The sequence below is a fragment of the Cyprinus carpio genome, chromosome A24 (genome assembly GCF_018340385.1).
Source record: "Cyprinus carpio isolate SPL01 chromosome A24, ASM1834038v1, whole genome shotgun sequence".
Lineage (NCBI taxonomy): Eukaryota > Metazoa > Chordata > Actinopteri > Cypriniformes > Cyprinidae > Cyprinus > Cyprinus carpio.
The window spans coordinates 22,347,040-22,369,408 of record NC_056595.1 but is presented as its reverse complement, the minus strand read 5'-3'; the positions used below and the strand labels follow the sequence as shown (position 1 = coordinate 22,369,408).

General features: G+C 34.7%; 1 protein-coding gene across 1 annotated transcript; it reads right to left on the bottom strand.

Moving 5' to 3' along the window:
- Positions 1 to 982: 982 nt before the first annotated feature.
- LOC109049162 lies at positions 983 to 16,974 on the bottom strand. Its single transcript, XM_019066863.2, has 13 exons — positions 16,760 to 16,974; positions 10,941 to 11,806; positions 9,839 to 10,019; positions 9,617 to 9,756; positions 8,969 to 9,216; positions 8,039 to 8,341; positions 6,889 to 7,165; positions 5,827 to 6,007; positions 5,565 to 5,725; positions 3,114 to 3,188; positions 2,876 to 3,022; positions 2,684 to 2,780; positions 983 to 1,535 (listed from the first exon to the last, which is right to left on the bottom strand). Exons 2-13 carry the CDS (start codon positions 11,776 to 11,778, stop codon positions 1,472 to 1,474), a joined length of 2,712 nt encoding a protein of 903 aa, XP_018922408.2. The 5' UTR covers positions 11,779 to 11,806; positions 16,760 to 16,974; the 3' UTR covers positions 983 to 1,471.
- Between the last annotated feature and the right edge of the window lie 5,395 nt (positions 16,975 to 22,369).

The window sequence follows — 22,369 nt, the reverse complement described above, 5'->3', positions numbered from 1 at the left end:
GATACATTGATGTGTAAAGACACAAAACGATCGATTTGGGTAAGAAACTGAACAGTATTTATATTGTTTTTTTTTTACCTCTGATTCACGCAATGTCCAAACTGTTAGAACTCTTGTGAACGCGCTTCACAGCAGCCTGCATCATCTTCTTCTTCTTGTTGCTTTATGGTGGATCGCAGACTTATAAGTGCATTACCGCCACCTATCTCTCAAGTGGACCATTAATACTCTATCTACAATATCAATTAGGCCTGCTGGTAATGCACTTATAAGTCTGCGATCCACCATAAAGCAAGAAGAAGATGATGATGCAGGCTGCTGTGAAGCGCGTTCACAAGAGTTCTAACAGTTTGGACATTGCGTGAATCAGAGGTAAAAAAAAAAAAAATATATAAATACTGTTCACTTTCTTGCACAGACCGATCATTTTGTGTCTTTACACATCAATGTATCGTCACGAGCTGCAGGGTTTAATCTGGATTTTTATGTGCATGTTTTTTCTCTCTCATAGATTCTGTGACCATTGCCAAGCATTGTACGACTGAGAGACTGCAACGCCTGAAGCTAAAAATCATAATTTGTGTTCTACTGAAGAAACAAAATCACCTACATCTTGGATGCCCTGGGGTTAAGCAGATAAAAATCAAATTTTCATTTTTGGGTGAACTATCGCTTTAAGTGACAGAACACTCTAACATCTAATTAACAGGCCATTAAGATCAATTAACAACTGAGAATGGAAATGAATTGCGCGAACAGTGAACTTTAATAATGTGTTTTGCTCTGTCTTACCGTAATGGCACACTAGTTCTACACACAGAAAAGCTCTTTACTGCACACAAACACTGATCTGACGACCCTGAGAACGACTGATAATACTGCGCAGGCGCATAAAAGAAAATCTGTAAACACAACACCTGCAGAAAGACTCATGAAGAAGGAAAGATTCTGTACGGAATCAAATGGTGATGAAGCTGCTATGTTAAGATTTAAAAACTTTTGAACTTTATTGCAAAATGAATTGTTATTTTTGAAAATTATGTTTTGAAATGATTAAAGTCAACAACAATTTGTATCTCGAGTGACATGATGTGTGACGTTTGCATCACGTGTGTATGGAAAGTGTCCCATTTTTAATGTTTGTTTGATTTCTACTTAGCAATAACTATTATTGTGTGTGTGGTTGTTTTTACAGTCTTAACTGCTAACTGATGAGTATGGACATAAAAAGTCACATTATGGAACAAAAATACACTTGGAATCAATAAAAGAATGATTTTTGGAAAATTTGATGCACACTAAAGAAATGAGACATAAAATAAAATCTTCGGATTATCAACATTGCATAATTAAAGAGGTTTTGATAAAACTGTGAGCCTGCATTCATCTGTAGTAAAAACACATTCAGTTTTATAATTAAAAAAAACAACTGAAATTCATCCACACTCACATGCACGCTCATGCAAACACACTAGAGTTCGAGCGGCATCTCGGCCTGTTCGCTCAGCTGCATGGAGAGGTAGTCAGCAGGACGCCTGCCAAAAGATCATGTACACATAATGAGTTGAAACATGTTTTAATATAATATGTTTTTTTTTTTTCAAATGCTAAAGATGCACAAGGACACGTTCATCATACAAATGGGCTGATCCCAAAACAAAGACTGTAAATGCATCATAAATTACTCTAAGAACAGTGTAAAACCATGCCATATGAGATGGTTCTTCGATATATACCATGGTACACAATGATAACCATATTTATAGGTAGCATAGTATTTACAATATTACTCCAAAGTACTCAAAAAATATGCTGTGGTTTTACTGCATTAATCGTCTAAAAGACTACAACTGTACTCTGTCTTAAAAGCGTAAAAAGTTCCCAAATGTGCAATTTTTCAAGTATTTTGTGTTAAGAGGAGAATGGTCAATTCATGTAATTAAGATTAGTTTATATTTAAAAAAAACATTTAACTACTTTTAAACAGTATATTGATATTAATTCAATTAATTAATTGGCATGAATAAAATGTATTTAATATTTTAAAATAAAATAAGTTAAACTATTTTGTAAACTATACTGATATTATTATGTATTAATTGGCATAAATAAAATAAGATGATATATTGATGTTAATTCAATTTATCAATTGGGATGAATACAAATTATTTAACTTTTTTTTAAAGTTGAAAAACATTAAAAGTATATTGATATCAATTCATCAGTTTGCATAAATAATCATTTTAATATTTAAAAATAAAATTATATACATTTTTTTTTTTTTTACTGTAGCTTAATGTTAATTCAATTTATTATTTGGCATAAATGAAAATTTATTAATATTTAAAAAATAAAATAAGTTAAACTATTTTTAAACTTCATACTGATGTTAATTAAATGTTATCTGACCTAAATAAAAATGACTTTAAAAATTCAATGTAATGTTTTTATTTTCAAAATACAATAAGAAAGCTGAACTGCTTTTAAACATTGATTCAATTTATTAAAATGAAAACATTTGATACTTAAAATTAAAATATATCTTGTTATTAAATTATTTATTAATTGGCATATAATGTAATTTATTATATTTTTTTTAATGAATCTACTGACAGCCCTAACCTAAAGGAATCACCCCAGAGACTTTCATACAAAACACACACACAAACTGATCTGTCCTCACCTTTTTTTGTACAAATAGACAAACAGTGCAGCACCCAGTGCAAACAGCAGGAGCGCTGTGAGCACAAGCCCGACCTGCAGCCCGACCGATGACCCCGCTGCACATACAAACACACCGTTACTTCTTTCAGACCAAAATATACCCTGAACTTCCATGAGAGCATAGCATAAGATTAACATGTGTGTGCTGTACCTCCATGAACCTGTTGGCCCTGTTCAGCTGAACATGAGAGCTGGTTGTGGTTCAGTATCTCAGAGATTCGCTCCCTCTGTTGGTCAGAAACAGCAAGAACAGACCCCTGCGTGTACAACAGACCCGCCTCGCAGGACACTTTCACACCTCACACGGGGAAAAGACAAGAGAAAAAAAAACTGTCATTACCAGACAATTTCATTTTATCACCAATAATATGCGTTTTAAGGTGTCTTACCTTTAACATGTAAGCTTGAGATCCCACAGTTACACAACTGCTCTAACAAAACAGCAAAATCCTTCTGGGTGCAATCTGAGGGAGAGAAATACTTTTATTGTTGACTTTAATTTTGGATGCATCTTATGTCAAGTGCCCTTTAAAAAGAGAAAAAGGCAGAATATGTGATAATTTAAAGCAGGTTACACGACTTCAAAACTGTGAGCTTCTATGCAATAGTAATAGTAATATTGTGAAATATTTTCAATTAACTTAATTCTATTTGAATATGTTTTAAGATGTAATTTATTCCTGTGATCAAAGCTGAATTTTCAGCATCATTACTCCAGTCTTCAGTGTCACATGATCTTCAGAAATCATTCTAATATGCTGATTTGCTGCTCAATAAATATTTCTGACTATTATCAATGTTGGTAACTGTTGGTAACAATGTTGGTAAGTCTGATTATTATCAATGTTGGTAACTACATTTTTTTTATGCTTCTTGGATGAACAGAAAGTTCAAAAGAGCAGCATTTATTTGAAATGGAAATCTTTTGTAACATTACAAATGTCTTTACTGTCACTTTTGATCAACTGAATGCATCCTTGCTGAAAAATAATAATAAAAAAAAAAAAAAAAAAAAAAAAAAATCATACTGATCCAAAACCTTTGATTTTTAAGCATATATTTCCACTTATACGTGATTCTTTCATGCCTTTATAAGATTTTTTTGATTACTTTAATGGCATAAAATTCAACATTTGAAATGTTTCCAGGTCTTTCAGGACTGTGGGAACCCTGTCATCTCACACTCAGTAAAAAAGTGACAACCTGAATCATCTAAAGCAAACATCTAACCTCTACCATGAGTCATCTGTCATTCCAGCAGATTTCATTCTCCGGGTGTGTTCCTCATGTTTGTGCATGTATCATGGGTTTCCATAAACAGAATTCTTTAAATGTACTTCATGAACTGTTATGAAAAAACTGAACTGTCTCCAGAGAGCATCATAAACTAGATGCTACTAGCCAGCATGAGAAAAATCTAGTTCAACCTTTCCCACAAAGATTGCATGTGATTCATTTGCGTTCAACACTATCATGTTTTAAAAATATGTGTAATGCATTCTGGGTTTTTGCATTTTAACAGAGGCATATTTTCTAGATTATGATCTAGATTATGTGCTCTACACCTGCAGATAAAATGGTACAAAAGCAGTCACTGGGGCAGTAACCTTTCAAAATGTACTAATGTGTCATTTAGGTATTAATAAGTACACTTACTAATATGCGTGCATGATTTTTTAAATGTATGAATGATTCTGAAGACATTATTATATGACTAAACCTGATTTCAAGGATAGAATTATGACCAGTGACAGAAGAAAATGCAAACACAACCAATATCTGTAGGCACTTTGCTACATCCAAACAGTGACAGAAAACTACAAGTTCTGTTAAAAAAGCATATTTTTTATTTAGAGTATTTGAACATATTTTCCCAGACTTTTGCATATTGAAACTTTTGACTGCTTTGTTTATATGAAGAATTCAGATGCAAAAGCCTCTAAGTGCCATCTGAAATGTTCATCTAAAATTAGCATTTTTATCAGGCTCCTATGTTTACGCTCAGTAATGTTACTCTAATGGCAATGAATAGGTCCTTTTCTATGCAATTAAAGTGAAATAACTTAAAATGCTCATTTTAGAAGAAAATTTCAGATGGCACTTAGAGGCTTTTGCACCTGAACTCTTCATATATATATATATATATATATATATTAGTGCTCACACACAAAGTAATCACACATTTTTTTCTGAAATTAATTGCGATTAATCATACCTAACAATAAAGTTTTTAAATATATACTTTAATATTGCAATAATTTCACATTCAATCGTCAAATTAATGTAGAAACAACATAAAAACAGTATATTTTGAATATTTGTTTAATGGCATCTCTTTTATGACTGAAGGTGAGTATCACTGATACCAATATTACTGATGTCTCTATGGAATAATTTATTTATATAAATATTTAACCATTGACTATAGTATTTCAACACTACAGTATAATTGAGGGCTATAACAACAACATAGCATGCTCGTAGTTTCTTTTGCGCTTTAATATCAAATAATATACAGTGCGTGCTGCCGCTTTTGTGTGTGCAATTAAAGATTATGTGCTACGAGCACAGTATAACAAATCTTATTTTGTGAAAAAAATGTTTACATGATGGCAAGTTTTCATTGATATTTTTGAAATCAGCATCATCAAATTAGGTAATAGACCTTGTTTGGAAACCAGCATAATTTTTTCCCAACATGCAGGACCATGTTATTTTCCGCTGTGCAAGGTTTTTCCAAAATAATTTGTGTTGCATGGAAAAACTGCAGCAAACCGCACTTGGACATGAGGGTGAGTAAGTGCCAATATTCATCAACTATCCCTTTAAAAAACACTTACTTTCTGATCCGCTCTGCCAGCTATTATTTTCCGGGTGCAGGCACAGTTCGGCGGGGCTGGAGAAGGCGGGATTCGGGCAGCGGTTCGGCAGGCGTGGAGTCGGCTGGGATGCGATCCAGAGAACAGGCCCGTCTGATGCACATCGAGATAAAGAATCCACACTAATCACATAAAAACACAGACAGTTATGAGCACGGGGTACAAAACTGCTGACACCAGCAACAACACACTGGATTCACATTCAAAAAGCTCCCAAACAAACCTGAAGAGTGTGTTTTCGAAGCGCGTCATGTTGTGCTGGAGTAACTTTCTCTGTAACTTTGGGTCATCGGAAAAAACTAGCCAGTCCAAATGACGCGAGTCGTTCCCACAAAACCCTGATCCTGACGGCTCAAAACACAAAAGCACTGCACCCAAATGACCAAGTGCTGGCAAACCCTGATCTGCACAAACACAAAAATGAATGAGCAAACAAATTCAGCTGACTTTTTAGAGTTTCTCTGCTATTTAATTGAAATCATTGATTGCCTTAGAATACAACAGTCTGAAGGAATAATCCAATTCATAGAGAAATCTTACATATATGTATTAAATTTTATTTATGCATCAATTTCATTTAAAAAATCCTGTTTATTGGTCAAATTTTGAGCAGTAAAGACATTAATTACAAATAAATCAACCATTTATCAAATACAAAAAGTCATTAAAAACTTAAAAAAAAAATCAAATACGTAACAAATAATAAAATAAAAAAATTGAAAAAAATAAAAATAAAAATAAAATAATTACAAAAATCTAATAAAAAATAAAACAATTAAAATGATCAAAAAATAAATGATAAAAAAATAAAATTAAAAAAATAAAATTGAGAGTATCAACAATACTAAAGGCAAAGAAACAATATTACACTCCCAAACTACTTTTTTGGTTATAATTGAATATTTACTAATACATTCAAATAGTGTATATATTGTTTTTATACTTAAAACCAACAACCAACATAATTTAATTCATCATTATAATATTTCATGTGATGAGTAGTTTATTCACTAATAAAAGATTTGCAGTACGCAGCCTGGTACTTTTTCATGTTTTCTGATGTTCATTCTGCTTCAAATCAAACTGTGTAATATTGTGATTCATCTCAAAGCTGGTTGGTCTTTACTGAAGAATTTTCAGAAAGTCATAAAGAATGGGAAAAATGTGTTTCAATGACCAAAGATGATCTCTGGCTGTATATCATGACACATCAGTCTACTTCTAGTCGAAAAAAAAATTAAGCTGTGCCTCACAAAGAAGACATTTCCAGATCAAACACACGCACCTGCACGAGAATCATTGGCGACCAGAAAAAGCCCGTCCTTTCCTGTGCTGCCAGTGATCGGGACGCTCAATTCTGTAGCGTCTTCCCCAAAAAACACCAAAACGAGCCCATTTAATGGAGTCGACGGCGGGCCAGTCAGCTCCATAAATAAACTCTTCTGTGATTGGTTTACCCCGGACATCCTTCCACATTCATTGATGACGAGACCTTCAGGAGGCGAGGGTATAGTGGGTTTTGGGGGACAGTTATTCTGCTTCCTTGGTGTGGGAGAAGTGACCTGTGGACACATGGAGGGCTAATGTGACATTTGATGGACATTAAATCCTAAGAAAGTAGGATTGCAAAATAAACCCTGTGACTGGCTACTTGCCATGTTTGGAATGTCATGTACTATTTTTTGCAGTACATGTAATCTGCACAGGAAGTTAATGTTACGCATACATTAATTACATAGACGACCCGCTACCTTTGTCAAAATGTGTGGTTTTATAAAAATAATTGATTTTTATACTCAACTGGAAAAAAAAGTATTATTATTTTATTTATTATAAAATTAGACTGCCAAAATTATTTTTTTCTCAAATGGATTATTTTAAGTTTTTTCCTGCCAATTGTTTTGTTCTAGATTTGGACAATGTTTACAATCATTCTGTAAAGGACTGTAATTTTTTTCTTCTTTCTTTAATAAAAGTTCATTTAAAATTTTAATAAAAATAATTTAAAAAACTAATAAAATTAATTTTATTGCTGCAATAATGCTAGAAAAATGTATACTGTATAAAGTTTAAAAAATAAAATAAATTATTTAAAATAAAACAGTAGTCATTATAAAAAAAATTATATAAAAAAAAAATTACACACACACAGAGATATATAAATAAATAAATAAATAAATAAAAACGGCAAAAGACCACAGAGGAATTATGAATTCAACTAAACTAATAAATAAAATAAAATAAAATAAAATAAAATAAAATAAAATAAAATAAAATAAAATAGCAACTGATCTCAAAGGAGTTCCCCAAAACATTTTACACTTGAAGTTAAAATTTTGCCTGAAGTCTCTTTAAAGCAGTGGCACAATGAGATCAAGTGCGTTTCAATGAGAATTCTGTATGAAGCTCCCATGAACGGAAACAGTAGATCTCACCCTGAAAGCATTGAGGTTGAGTCTCTCGGTTCCACATCGACTGAGGGTCTCGTCAGCGGGTAAAGCGTTGATGTCCTCCAGCAGAGGGAGCTGTCCTGGTGTCAGCACTTCCGTTAGCTCTGAAACCTTTTTATCAGACCCACGAGTGCGGTAAACCACCGCATCCAGCCAACCTTTTCTGGGAATATTCGGACCCTCTTTAGAGGGCGGAGACTTGCTGCGATATAACACTATGGCGTCCGGTCCGTTCTGAATAGTGTTCGATGGGATTCTAATGTCAGGGCTGACCTTTGAACTGCCAATCTGGAAGAACCGATTCAGAAAGATTAACAGTTGTAACATTATGTTTTTTACTTCAACCTTTCAGTTTTTTTTTTTTAAAGAAATTAAAACTTTGATTCAGCAATGATGCATTACAAATTCAAAAAGTGTCAGTAAAGACATTTATAATGTTACTAAAGATATCTATTTCGAATAAGTGCTGTTTTTTAAACTTTGCATTTATCAAAGAATCATGAAACAGCATTGAAAATAATAACAAAAGTTTCTTAGCAGCAGATCAGCATATTAGAATGACTTCTGAAGGGTCACGTGACACTAAAGACTGGAGTAATGATGCTGAAAATTCAGCTTTGCATCACAGGAATAAATTACATTTGAAAATGTATTCAAACAGAAAACCAATATATGAAATTGGAATAATATTTCATAATATTACTGTTTTTGCTGTATTTTTAATAAAATAAATACAACCTTGGTGAGCATAAAAGACTTCTTTCAAAAATCATCCCAACCCCAAACTTTTAAACGCTAGTGTACATACAGTATAGTGCTACCTGCCTTTTCTTTTACACTTCACACAAACTTCTAATCAGAATTCAATCATATGACTCATTTGTGTCACAGGTGTCCAAGTATGCATCAGCTCACCAGGAAGTATCCGTCATCATCTGTGTAATATCCATTCAGCTCCAGCTCATAGTACACCATTCCAGTCTGTCCATTGATCATCACCAGCCAGATGAAATCAAGCGACATACGGAAGCCAGACGGATGCCACAACTCTATAAACTCCTCGTCCTCGGCTCCTCCTGGTGAGTCAGTGTTGATCTCATTAAGCAGGAAATCAACATTGCTATGAATCGGGGGCTGGATCCGTCTTGACTCTGTTAAAGAGGCTGAAATGACAAGCCAGATGAAATTAAAAGCTTGAAAGGCCATCTAAAATGTGTCCTTAAAGGGACAATTCACCCAAAAATGAGAATTCTGTCATTATTTACTCACCCTTAAGTTGTTCCAGACCTGTTTGAAGAATGTTGGTAACCAAACACTCGATGGTACCCATTGACTTCCATAATATTTTTTTCCAATACATGGAAGTCAATGGGTACCGTCAAACGCTTGGTTACCGACATTCTTTAAAACATCTTATTTTGTGTTCAACAGCTGCAGGAAACTCATACAGGTTTGAAACAACATGAGAATGAGCAAATAATAACAGAATTTAAATTTAGACATGAATTATCGCTGTAACTTGGTAGGGAAAGTAAATTCTGCTACATGAATCGATAAACCTACTCATGTTAAGCGGGCAGGACTGAAACCAAACGCAGTCATTGGGTTTTCCGGGACTCCGGGGCCTTGTTACAAACAGTCCCGGATCTCTCGTCCATTCGGTAACACCACAGCGACTGGCATGAAGACCTGCTGTGAGAAAACTGCAGCATGCAAACATGGATTATTGCAGCACATACTATAATACACAAAGGCCACAATAAGGCATTCTGCACTGTATCGCACCTGTCTATGAGGATGAAGGCTTTCCTCCCCGGTATGAGCGTCTCTGTGAGGTTGTCACTGGGCATGTGCGCAGAGTCGCCGTAAACAAAGGCATCGATTGGCTGTTCGCGGCTGAGGGGGCCGTCCTTAGGGAAGTCTGATGCCGGGCCTTTATACAACGCCAATGCTGCACTTTGTGGCACTGAAAGATCAAATATTACATTGCAAAACTGTTTTAGTTTGAAGTAAGTTTTTGTATGATTCGTATTTCACCACTAAACCAAAAGATAAAAAGTAAATTAAACAGGTTTTCTTAAAATATAATTTAAGACCACTTATATCATGACATAAAAAAAAAAAAAAAAAAAATAATATATATATATATACAAAATTTGTTTAAAATGGTATTAAAAATTAGCTTCATTCACTTTATGCAAAATATAATTTATATATATTTTTTCTTTTGATTTGGAATTGAAACTTGACCTGGACTTTTCTAAGATTTAACTCAACAACATCTAAGGTGGAAAAAAACTAAATTAGGAACAGTGTTGTTGTTAATTAAAACTAAAACTATAAACAAGTCATTAATTGAAATAAAGCTGAAATAAAAATAAAATATACATTTTAGATGAATATATATAATATTACCTTAAAAACTTAAAAAGAAAATGTATTTTGCAACTAATTGAAATAAAAGTTTAAGCACTTAAATTAAAAAGTCATTAATTGAAATAAAGCTGAAATTAAATAAAATAAACATTTTAGATGAATATATATATATATATATATAAATAATTACCTTAAAAACATGAAATTTAAAATGTCTTTTGCAACTAATTGAAAAAAAGTTTAAGTACTTAAATTACTAAAACTAATACAGAATTGAAGCTAAATTAAATAAATTAAACTTAATTAGAAATGTTTAAAAGAACTAAAATGAAAAAAAAATGACAAAAACACCTACAATTACTCAAATTTAACTAAAATTAAAATGAAAACTGTACGTGTAAAAATAAAAGCTAATTCAAAATATTAACAAATACTATGCTAAATAAATAATACAAAAATTTGAAATTGTCTGCTTAAATGAGTTTACCAACAAGTATCCAATCAACACTACCTGACAAACTCGCAGCATTCACAGGTACGGCGAATATTCCAGGCTCTTTAGCGATGAACTCCACACTCGTGCTAATCAGATCCGTAGTAACATCATAAAGCACCAACGAATATGATCCGGTTGCCATGCCAACACTGAGTTCCACATTGCCCCGCCGGTCTGGCCCGCTGAGGTCGACTTCATTGATCCAAACCCCTGCAGGGGTCGGTGGCGGGCAGTGATTGACCCACGCAGGGGTCGGCGGGCCGGTGTAGAATGTCCACAGGTTTCCTGACTGCCAGCAGCGCTGAATGGACTCGTCCCCCTCCAGAGCCGCCTCATCCTCCACATACGGGACAGAACCGGGAGTCAGAACGGACGCAAGGCCGTCGGCGCCATCTACGGATCTACGTGAAGTGTACACAACGACATCCACCAACCCCACTCCTGAAACAGGTCCCCCTTCGGCAACCGGTGCCCAGTTGGGGCCGTAGAGCGCGATGGCGTCAGGCCCGTTCTGAACGGAGTTGGGTGGAAGAGAGATGGCGGGACGGGGATTCAGTTCGGAAGAGCCAACTACGAAAAAACCTCGCTGATCTGTTTGGTGTCCACTCAGATCGATGACGCGGTAGGCGGAGTCTACTTTGCCATTGTAGAACACAAGTGTGTATCCGTCAAGAGAAGCAGGATTCGTACCTTCATGGTACAGCTCCACAAACTCCTGAGTGTCCAGCTTGGGATTGTCGCAGTTGACCTCGCTGATCATTAAACAGGAGCTCGTCTGTTTGAAAACGCACATTAATGCCACACACACTAAGCTCAGCTCCACACGCATGGCTAAAAACTCTGAGCACACCATAATAACCAAGAACTGATGGGGAAAGGACCTGTGGAAGGAAAACAGAAAGTTAATTCCAGATGAATGCAATCACTTTCAAAACATATTAAGTTTCATTTTTACAAAATCTGGACATTGCTTCATTAGCAGCTGAGATGTTGGTGATCTCAAGGACTAGAACTGGAAGGTATCAAAACAACCAAAACGTCAAAACAATTCCAAGATATTTCACTCTCCACATTCATTTGACACGACCCTAGGGATCGTGACGAAGAACATGCCACTCAAAACCAGGGCAAGCACTCGGAAAACAGCCCATGCAACAGTATTACAAATTATATGATAGCATTGACAGCAGTTTATAAATGAGAGGGTTTTTGGGAAGGGAAGTTGTATATTCTTAGCTGCTGTGAAGGAAGTGTGGTTCTTCAACTTTTGCCAACTTAGATTTAAACTGGCAAATTTAAATGTAAAAAACTTAAACGAAAATCTGAAATTATGTAAATTAAATAAAATAAGCTTCAGTTAAAGTACTTAAATGAACTAAAACGAAAATCTAAACAGAATTACTATTACTAATATATATATATATATATATATATATATATATATATATATATATATATATATATATATATATATATATATATATATATATATATATATATAAACAATAAAAAAATTATAGCTTAAAATTTAACTAAAATGAAAACGGAAAATATTCATAATAAAATATTATAATGGTATAGTTTATTTCTGAGTCTGCAAATCAACCTAACAGAGTAGCAGTATTTACAGGTACAGCAGTAGCGTAGCAAGTCAGCCCCGGGCCGATATGCAAAAAATTTCTACGGTATAAATACTTAGAGATATTATTTTACGTTTTCAAGTCCATTCACTGTAGCACACAAGCCACCCAATAATCACAATAAGCTTTGTTACTTTTATTATAACACAAAGTCTCAGCCTTCTGTCAATTTTAAGATCAAATACAAACAATAAACAGTTCTTTGCAGTAACATAACTATAAAAAACATTAATTATCCATGGTCTCTTAGGACTTCCGTACATAACTAAACATGACTAAAACTTGAACAAAAATTTAAACTGATAATATAAAAATAAAAGCTAATTCAAAATATTACTAAATACTATAATACTATATAAATAATACTAAAATAAAACTGGTTTGCAATAGTGTCCTTGAGTCGAATGAGTCTGCAAGTGTAAGTATCGATGTAAGTAACACTAGCTGGCAGAAGATTCCAGTCATACAGAAGTTTATAAAAGACAAACTTTTGTGGTGTCAACTATTAATTATACCATATTCTTAGTAGCTGTGAAGGAAGTGTGGTTCTTCAGCATCAGTTAAGTGTGAACTATGGCCCCCTATAAAAACACTGCAGCAGTATCTATCTGAGGCGTCATCAGCTGACCACAGACTCCATTAATCAGAAAATCTAGCTTCAGTCATACTTATAAACAGCAACCAATGTGGCATGTGTATGGAGCTTATAATATGACAAAACTTATTGAATTTGTATTGTGTAAATTTGAACTATTGACAAGTGTCATTTAACAAAACTGAATATTGTGGCATTTAACATAGTTCTGAATTAGATTTTTTTGAACTTGAATATGAAACATTTGAAATTTAACACAACTGAATATTTTTATGGCAGAGTTTTAAAGACATGTATTTTCAAACAGCAAATGTTTTGCTGTATATAAACCATAAATGTTTAAGAATCACTTAGGCTACCTCCGGCTGATTCATGATCAGGTAGATCTTGAACCGTGCGCTCATGCCAGAAAACTACCAATTGGCAAAAATACTTCGTTTGACTTTTCAGAGATCATCTTTTTCTTCCCTGCGGATTACCTCTGACTTACTTTCTATACGATCTGAAATTTTCTGCATATTGAATTTTAGAATATTGAATTTGATGTTCCGAATTTCCAGATTTGCAGTCTAAGATTTCAGAACAAAACATTTGCTGTTTGAAAATACACGTCTTTAAATCTCTGCCATAAAAATATTCAGTTGTGTTAAATTTCAAATGTTAAATATTCAAGTTAACAAAAAAATCTAATTCATAACTATGTTAAATGCCACATAATCTTCAGTTTTGTTAAATGACACTTGTCATTCATTCAAATTTACACAATACAAATTCAATTAGTTTTGTCATATTATGAGCTCCAGACATGTGTTCTGACTGATGACTAAATACTTTTTATCGACTACTGCTATTTCAAATGAGTCATGAAATAGTATCCAAATAGTAAGCAACATTTAACATTTAAGAAACACTGTAAAGGGCAATTTGGGCTGGAAAGGGGAAACAAATGAAAACCATGTATAAGTCATCAGTTTTTCTTGGTTCAGGAAGTATTTTTCATATAGGGATTTTATAAAATCTCAAAATAACAATTCAGAAAACATTATAACAAGTCAGAAAACACAAAGACAAGTCAGACAAACCTGAAGAGGTAGGTATAGTCTGAGACAGCGCCATTGGTTTGTGATTACTCTCCGCTGACTGGACGAGACATCTGTCAATCAACACATACAGAAAGAACCAGCCGAAAAACAGCAGCGTTGTGGTAGAAAGTTCGGAGATGGTCTTAAACTAGCTTTGGTATTTTGTCAACTCCAGTGGCACAGGTGATTAAGTGTGTGCTCTTGGCTTTTTGATGCGATCGACCCAGGTTCGATCCCTCCTTTTGCCTAACTTTTTTTTCACCCTTTTCAAATCTCGTATTAGCAATGGATTCTATTTACACTATGTTAAAATAGCAGGATTTTCTGCTATGTATACTACTTGTTGCAAAAAGTGGCAATTATCTGCACTTCAGTATTGTAGTACATTATAAAACATAGTATGCAATAATAACGTATTGAGTGTAAATTATAATTTTAATTCAAATTATTAAATGGATGCCACCTTATTGGTACAATAAAGCCCTCCCTACACCTACTTATCCTACCCTATACTTTATTTTCACCTTTTAGATTATTTCCTTAGTTTTTATTAAAAATAAATGCCTTTACGATGTGATATGAGATTTGAAAAGGGAGAAAAAAAAAAAAGTTCAGCAAAAGATGGGATTGCACCCAGGTCGATCGCATCATAAAGTCAAGGACAAACGCTTAATCACCTGTGCCACTGGAGCTGACAAAATCCAATGCCAAAATGCTAATAAGGCAGGTTATTTGCACCAAATATAAATAGATACTCTGTATGTTTTATTCCACAGTAAGCGCAATTCATACAATAAATTTAAACCGAGCTATTTTAAGATCATCTTCGAACTTTCTACCACAACGCTGCTGTTTTTCGGCTGGTTCTTTCTGTATGTGTTGATTGACAGATGTCTCGTCCAGTCAGCGGAGAGTAATCACAAACCAATGGCGCTGTCTCAGACTATACCTAACTCTTCAGGTTTGTCTGACTTGTCATTGTGTTTTCTGACTTGTTATAATGTTTTCTGAATTGTTATAATGTTTTCTGAATTGTTGTTGTGTTTTTTAGATTTGCATTTGTGTTTGTAATTTGTTATTTTGTTTTCAGAATTGTAATCTGTTTTGCACTTCATGGCCACCGTAGTTACAAGCCATGAACCAACCCAACCAGCTGAGAGATGAATCACAACATTACAAACTTTGACTTGAAGCAAAAAATAAAATAAATAAATAAAGGTACAAGACTGTGAACTTAACAGCTTTAATGAGTTAAAAACTACAGTCCCATGAAGGATTGTGAATGACAAATTTTAAATTTATTGTAAAATATTCATAAAGGCTTTGGGTGTGTTATTTTGCTGTGTTTTGCTTGTCATTATTTGATTGGTGGAGATTTTTCTTTGGAACCATGGATAATGTAGTTTTTCACCAGGAATTCCACTATTAAACATGATTATTTAAAAAAATAAGTTGAAATAATGCTGGCAGATGGCTTTCACATCAGCATATTCCATCGATTAACAACCTCGCAACATACAGCAGATCTGTCTTTAATCGTTCATAAGTTACTGTTAAAAATAAATTCCCCAGTGGAGAAAATGAATGGGATTTCTACTTCCAGAAGCTGAATGTCACACTTTATAGCCAAAAAATTGTCAAATAATAGCCTAGACTCTTCTTGTTGCTATGACAATGAAGAACTAGATCTGAAACATCCACTTGTTTTTGAGAGGGAGACAATGTCTGTTAAGAAAAGCATGCTACTTTTAATATTTTTGCAGCTATAATATGTACAATTTACAATTTTTTATAGACCTATGCCAAATCCCAACACATTTGCATGAGCAGTACACAACAGATCACAATGCAATGCGCTTGAGGTGATAAATGCATTTACTAATAAATATTTTCAAATCATTTGTTAAGATATTTTAGCATAAACTTGTATGAACAACTACAAACCTACTATTTTCTGGATAACTGGAGTGGCTGAATTAAACATCCATGTTCCTCAGGTCATATGACAATGCATACTACATGTTCATATTTGCACACTCTTTTTAAGACAATGTATACTGCACAGTATGTAATACAGTAATATAAAATCAGTCTCGTCGTGACGTCACAACATGTATTTAAAGTATCGTTTACAGGTTTTTGGACATCATGCTGACAAATACAGCGACTTTTTGAACACTCAAGTTTGCACAACACTTGCAGAAGAACTAACTGGAAAACAACAAGAGAAAAGTGACGACCGAGTGAAACTCTGTAACCTGTACTGCTCAAGCATCTAACCTCACAAGATCTACAGAAATCATAGTTTATTGCTAATAAAAAGCAATGCATGTAACGTACTTAAAGGCCATCACAAAGGCACAGTGGATTTCGCAACAGTACGAAGTTAAAACCCCACCAGACTCGGTCTCTTCAAAAACAACTCGCTGCGAAAACGACAAAGAAGACGAGCGCGAGAAGAAGAACCCCAGCGAGACCATCGCTTATTGTGCGCTTTAATGGAGAAGCGTTGCTTACCGTGACGCCCAACGCCCGGTTGAACGGGTTTGAAAGTGTTCTGTGAAGTTTCAGTAACTTTCGGTGTGTGGAGGAACCGATCTGCTCCGGTCTGTCTCTTCCACGCGCGTGTGGGCGGTGAATCTGGATGAATTCACGCACATTCCCGGAGACATGAATACTGCTTCCCAGAAAGATGCCTCCGTCCTTTGTGTGCACTGCTGCACTGCTAACTTTTATTGCTTCACAGATGCGTCATAGCCTTAAGTCTCCAAGTCTACTTTGACATTTGTTACACTTAAAAATTAATGTAATTGTTTAGGTACAAAATATCAAACGACAGCACAAGCTTGGCAAGAAAAATGTAGTAGTGTTTCCTCATCTAATTAAAACAGATTTCATATTTTTATTCTATAAAGCTCACATTAAAACTGTTTTGAAATCTCTCTCTCTCTTTTTTTTTTAAGTGAACCTTTTTGCAGTTTTAACCCTCATTTCGTGAGGTTCAAATACTTAATTTTGGTGACCTTTTGCCTAATTCAGCAATTATATTAATGAAGACAACAAAATGTCATGTTCAGTAATCATTATTAACTCAACAATTTCATTACTTTATATAACAACCATATGTACTGTGTAACTTTATAGAACACTTATGTGTTTAGTGAACAAACATATGCTTATAAAAAGACTAATAATCATACTTACATAACAAACTTTATGCCTTAACACTTGACACACTAATCTAAAGAACGGTGACATTCTATAAATGTAAAATGATGAGCACTTTACATCACAACGCAACAAATAACTAACAATAATGAGAAATCAACAAAAAAGTTTAAATGAAGTCATCAAACTGAAAAAAAAATAAAAAAATCCTATAACAGTAACTACATAATTTATTAATGTTGCAGTGCATGCTGGGAACTCACAAAGTATTAACATTTCAGGAATATGAAATTCTTTGTTCAGAGTGTTTTTGACAAATATTTGGGGGGATTCTGTTGGTCTGATATGGGTTTTTATGTAGTTTCAAGAAAATAAAATTTTTTAGTTTTTAAAACTCAAAAGGTTTCATAAACTAGAAAATATGTAGTTGCTTTTTTTTTTTTTACACTGCAGCTAGTTCCACTGAATGGATAATGGTCAGAATTTACTGGGTTCTTCCTTGACCCATGCTTTTTTTTTTTATCAGTCTTGTGTCTGCTGACAGACACAGACACACACAACATTAGCTACCATACCAGTTTAAAGTCACCATGAAATCAAAATTTAAAATTCTTATTTTTTAATGGAATAATACAGTGTTTATTATAAATAATTTATCTGTGGACTTCATAATTCTTTTTTAAATTAATGTGCCCTCGTAATCTTTAATCAAAAATGTTAACCTCCCCTCCCCCATGAAACGACTCATCTTCTCTTCCGGTCACGAGGTATGGCGCAAGGGTGGAGCTAGTGACGTAAGGGTTAAACGCTGGGGGAAAAACTGAAGCTGATGCTTCACTTTATAGAAATCAATGGGGGAGAACCCTACCCTTAAAAGTTGAAGGGATATTAGGATATTACCACAACATTACACTTAGGATATTGCAAACTTTTTTTTATTTTTATGAATATGACTTAACCTGAAGGAGGATGCACTCAGTCATTCAGGCAGTCTCTCTCTTTATCTCTCTCTCGCGCGCAGGTTTTGTGCCATTGATTGCCCTCGTTGTTATCTTCCTCATTAAATTAAAAATGTCTTCATGCTAGGGTGTCGCTGGTGAATCCAGTGGAGAGAAATCCCCTCACAACTAATTGCAAACTGGCATTCAGAACTGCCTCCATTTTTTTAGCAACGCCCCAACTTCCAACGATCCAATCAATTCCCGAAGGATGAACTCAAGTCCCGCCCTCTCATTTCAGATGCCGTTTCACTCGGATAGACGTAACAGTAGAGAAAAAAACACAATCGGTACTTCCGTTTCATGCTGACTTTAATGATGCTGAAATGTTGCATGAATGCAAAATTACAGCTGCATAAATGGTTATGTGTTTTAAATAATTTTTGTTAATATACCAAAATGAAATGTAAAAAAAAAATACAAGCTACTTATAAACCGCCAGTAGGTGGCAGCAAGTGACTGCATTAATGAGTGAGTCATTGAGTCATTTATTCAAATGATTCGTTCAGATGGCTGATTCGCCCTGCATTCCATTAGTGATGGGAAGTTCGAATCATTTTACCGACTTGGACCTTTGAGTCTCGTTCAGCAAAATGAACGAATCTTTTTTCGAGTCATTTCATTCATTTTATCAAAATATAATTTAAATGTTACGTGTTACTTCTCTAACATGTCTACTAGTACTTACACAAACATTGATCACACTACAAACAATACAAAACTATAATGCTATAAGAAACAGAAAAGATTCATTCATTGTTTACGTGGGTCTTCAGTCTCTGATTAGCTCACCTCACCTCTTATCTGACAAGTCTTCGGGTTTGAGTCATTCTTTCATCACGTGACAGCCCCATAAGCTTTAGCCTATGCAGTCTGAGCTGGGAGGAAAATTGATTAGTTCATCTATCGAGTCTCCTGGTTTGAGTCATTCCTTCATCACGTGACAGCCCCATAAGCATTAACCATTTACTGTATAAAAGGCTTTAACCTATCGTTCATACTTTTGTCATGTGACATGACAGGATTTGATAAATTAATTTACAAGTTTCCTTACAAACAGGTGCATAGTTATTATTATTATTATTATTATTATTATTATCACAATCATTATCATCATTATTATAATAATTTTTTACTCTTACAGTTACTGCGTTTCTTGTCTCAAATTTTAGCTTTTTACTTCATACAGTTTCTGTCATGATGGTTATTTTCCATACACTGAATGTTTTAAAAAGGTAATAAAGAGTTGGTTATTATTATTATTATTATTAAGTCTCTTTCCGACTCTTTTAACTGCATAGGTTAAAGCTTATGGGTCTGTCACGTGATGAATGAACGACTCGAAAAACCTGAAGACTCGAGAGATGAACAAATCAATTCTCTTTCCGGCTCAGACTGCATTGACTGAACCAGGTGAACTACTACTTCCAGTATAGAACCTATAGAATATTGCGCATCACTCCCCGAGACGACTCGTTCTTCCCGAGTCAAGAACGACCCATCACTACGTTCCCTTCGGAATGGCTCATCCCTATGCCCTAATCCCTTCAAAGGGTCTACCCTCCGGAGTGAGAGCTTCGAAGGGAGGAAGGGTGTAGGGGTCAAAAAAGCTATTTTTTTGGAATGCACTTCTGCGTCACCTTAACGAGACGAACAAGTAGGCGCCTTCGTTGCACATTTTGTACGCTGGTTGACCTCCAATCATCTTTTACATTAAATAAAGTGAGTGAGGGTCAGTGGTGTATTGAGTGAGAGTTTGCTTGCAAATGAAGGTAGCTGTAAAGTATTTTTGTTGAAGTACAATGTCGTTTTGACCATAATAATGTAACTCGTATAAATATTACAGTAGTATAGAAAAATACAATGCATACATTTATCGGTGAAGTCGAACTCTGTGACGCCAAACAACTTCCCTGTGCAAAGGATTATGGGAGCATGAAGTGTCCATCAGTTGTACCCTTCGAAATCCTTCATTCTGAAGAGCCCTCTGAAGTGGCCTGTTTTGAGCACTTCGGTTTGGAACGACCCTTCAATATGGTGGCCATGATTGTTTTCACTCCGAAGTGCCCTTTGGCGGGTGATATATCCCATTTGGAAGGCACCATCATTCAAGAACGAAGCAAGTGTGTGTCTTTATGAATCGATCATTGAATCATTGACTCGCCCAATTCATTCAAAAACGTGGAATCATTCAGTAATCATTCATTCTATTCATAACTATTTTTGTTCACCAAATCGAGCAAAAGTGGTCAACATAGACACTATTGTGTCTAAATTGCAGAGCAATTAATATTAACTACTTGTTTGAACTCTTGCATGAAATCAATTTCAAATTTGCAATGTGAAACATGAAACGTCATATGTGGAGAAAACCAAAGAAAGAACAAGGTATATCGTCGAGTCGAGTCGCAAGTCATCAAATTTGAGAGTCGAGTCCGAGTCAAGTGCAAGTCATTCGAGTCGAGTCCACAACCCTGGTGCATGATTAATAAGTGTGTATCACTTTAAACTATAACCTGTGTGTGCTGTATGGAGATTATAATCCGCTATATGAATACTGATAGCAGGCTAGAAATCACTGTTCACCTTACACAACTGTTTCAGCATTCATTCAGCAGTTCATGGTAGAATATTTAAATCCAAAAGAGTTTCTTTTAATGAAATCTCCAAGGGTTCAAATACAGCCAAATCTACCCCCATAAATTCTCACTTGCAACACCAGAGGTCGCTGTCTTCGCAATATTGGGTATAGGTTGTATTGAGCTGTGTTGAGAATAGCATACTACCATAGGCTATACACTTATTATATAGTATGTATACTGTCCACAGATTGTGAATTTTCCAGGACGACCTAATAAATTTGACAAAATGTGTAGTACACAACAAAGCACTAAGCAGCAATCACAATGCAATATGCTTGACATACTATTTCTCTTTCTAGTGCGATTTTTTAACATTTCAATGAATGACATCCTATTACACTGCTTATTGAATACTGTGCAGTACATACTCTATTCTACATTTTAAAACTATTGCATACCAAACAGTATGCAGTACATGCAACCAAACATGCAGACAGTATATGATAAATTGTGTCATATGACCCATGTTGTGTTATTTTGTATGTCTAATTGTGTGTAAAAATCATATCTGGATATTACTTCTGGTTTGTTCATCACACTGCAATTGAAAAACAGGAGGTTTTTGATAAAAGATTATGTCAACTGCATTGCAGTAACCGGCACAGTGGATATAGTAGCAAATATAACAGGTCAACCAGGAATTCCTGCACTTTATATTGCATAAATTATAGCTGCTAGTAGTCTAGTAATGTGCTACTCTAAACACTTCTTTTCAGTAAATTGAAGTGTCTGCTAGTGAGCTAATGTGGTGGATAAGAGACACCTCGTAAATCCAGTTCTGTCTGCATCTCTCTGGACAGTATTTTATCTGTATCTGTTTCACTTCATTGTTCTATGTATAATTCCTGCACTCTTGCTGGATCCTCATGTTCTACAGAATCTGCCAAAAGCTGTTTTTGGCAGACACATCACACCCAAAACAGCCTACACATAGCCACAAGTAAATACAGCACATGTTTTTGGTGGTACAGTGAATTACGCAGAGGTTTTTTAAGGTGTTGCATGACATATGAGCTGTAATTATCACTGCCGCTGGAACTGTTATTGTAAAGTGGAGTAGAGCTGTTGAATCTGTTTATATCTTGTTGAACAAATTAAAGGAAAAATAATTGAAGTGAAAAAATTTTGTTCAACCCAAAATGAACATTTGCTCACCCTCAGGTCATCCAAGATGTAGATGAGTTTGTTTCTTCATTGGAACAGATTTAGAGAAATGTAGCATTCCATCACTTGCTCACCAGTGGATGCTCTGCAGTGAATGGGTGCCGTCAGAATGAGAGTCCAAACAGCTGATAAAAACATCACAATTATCCACAAGT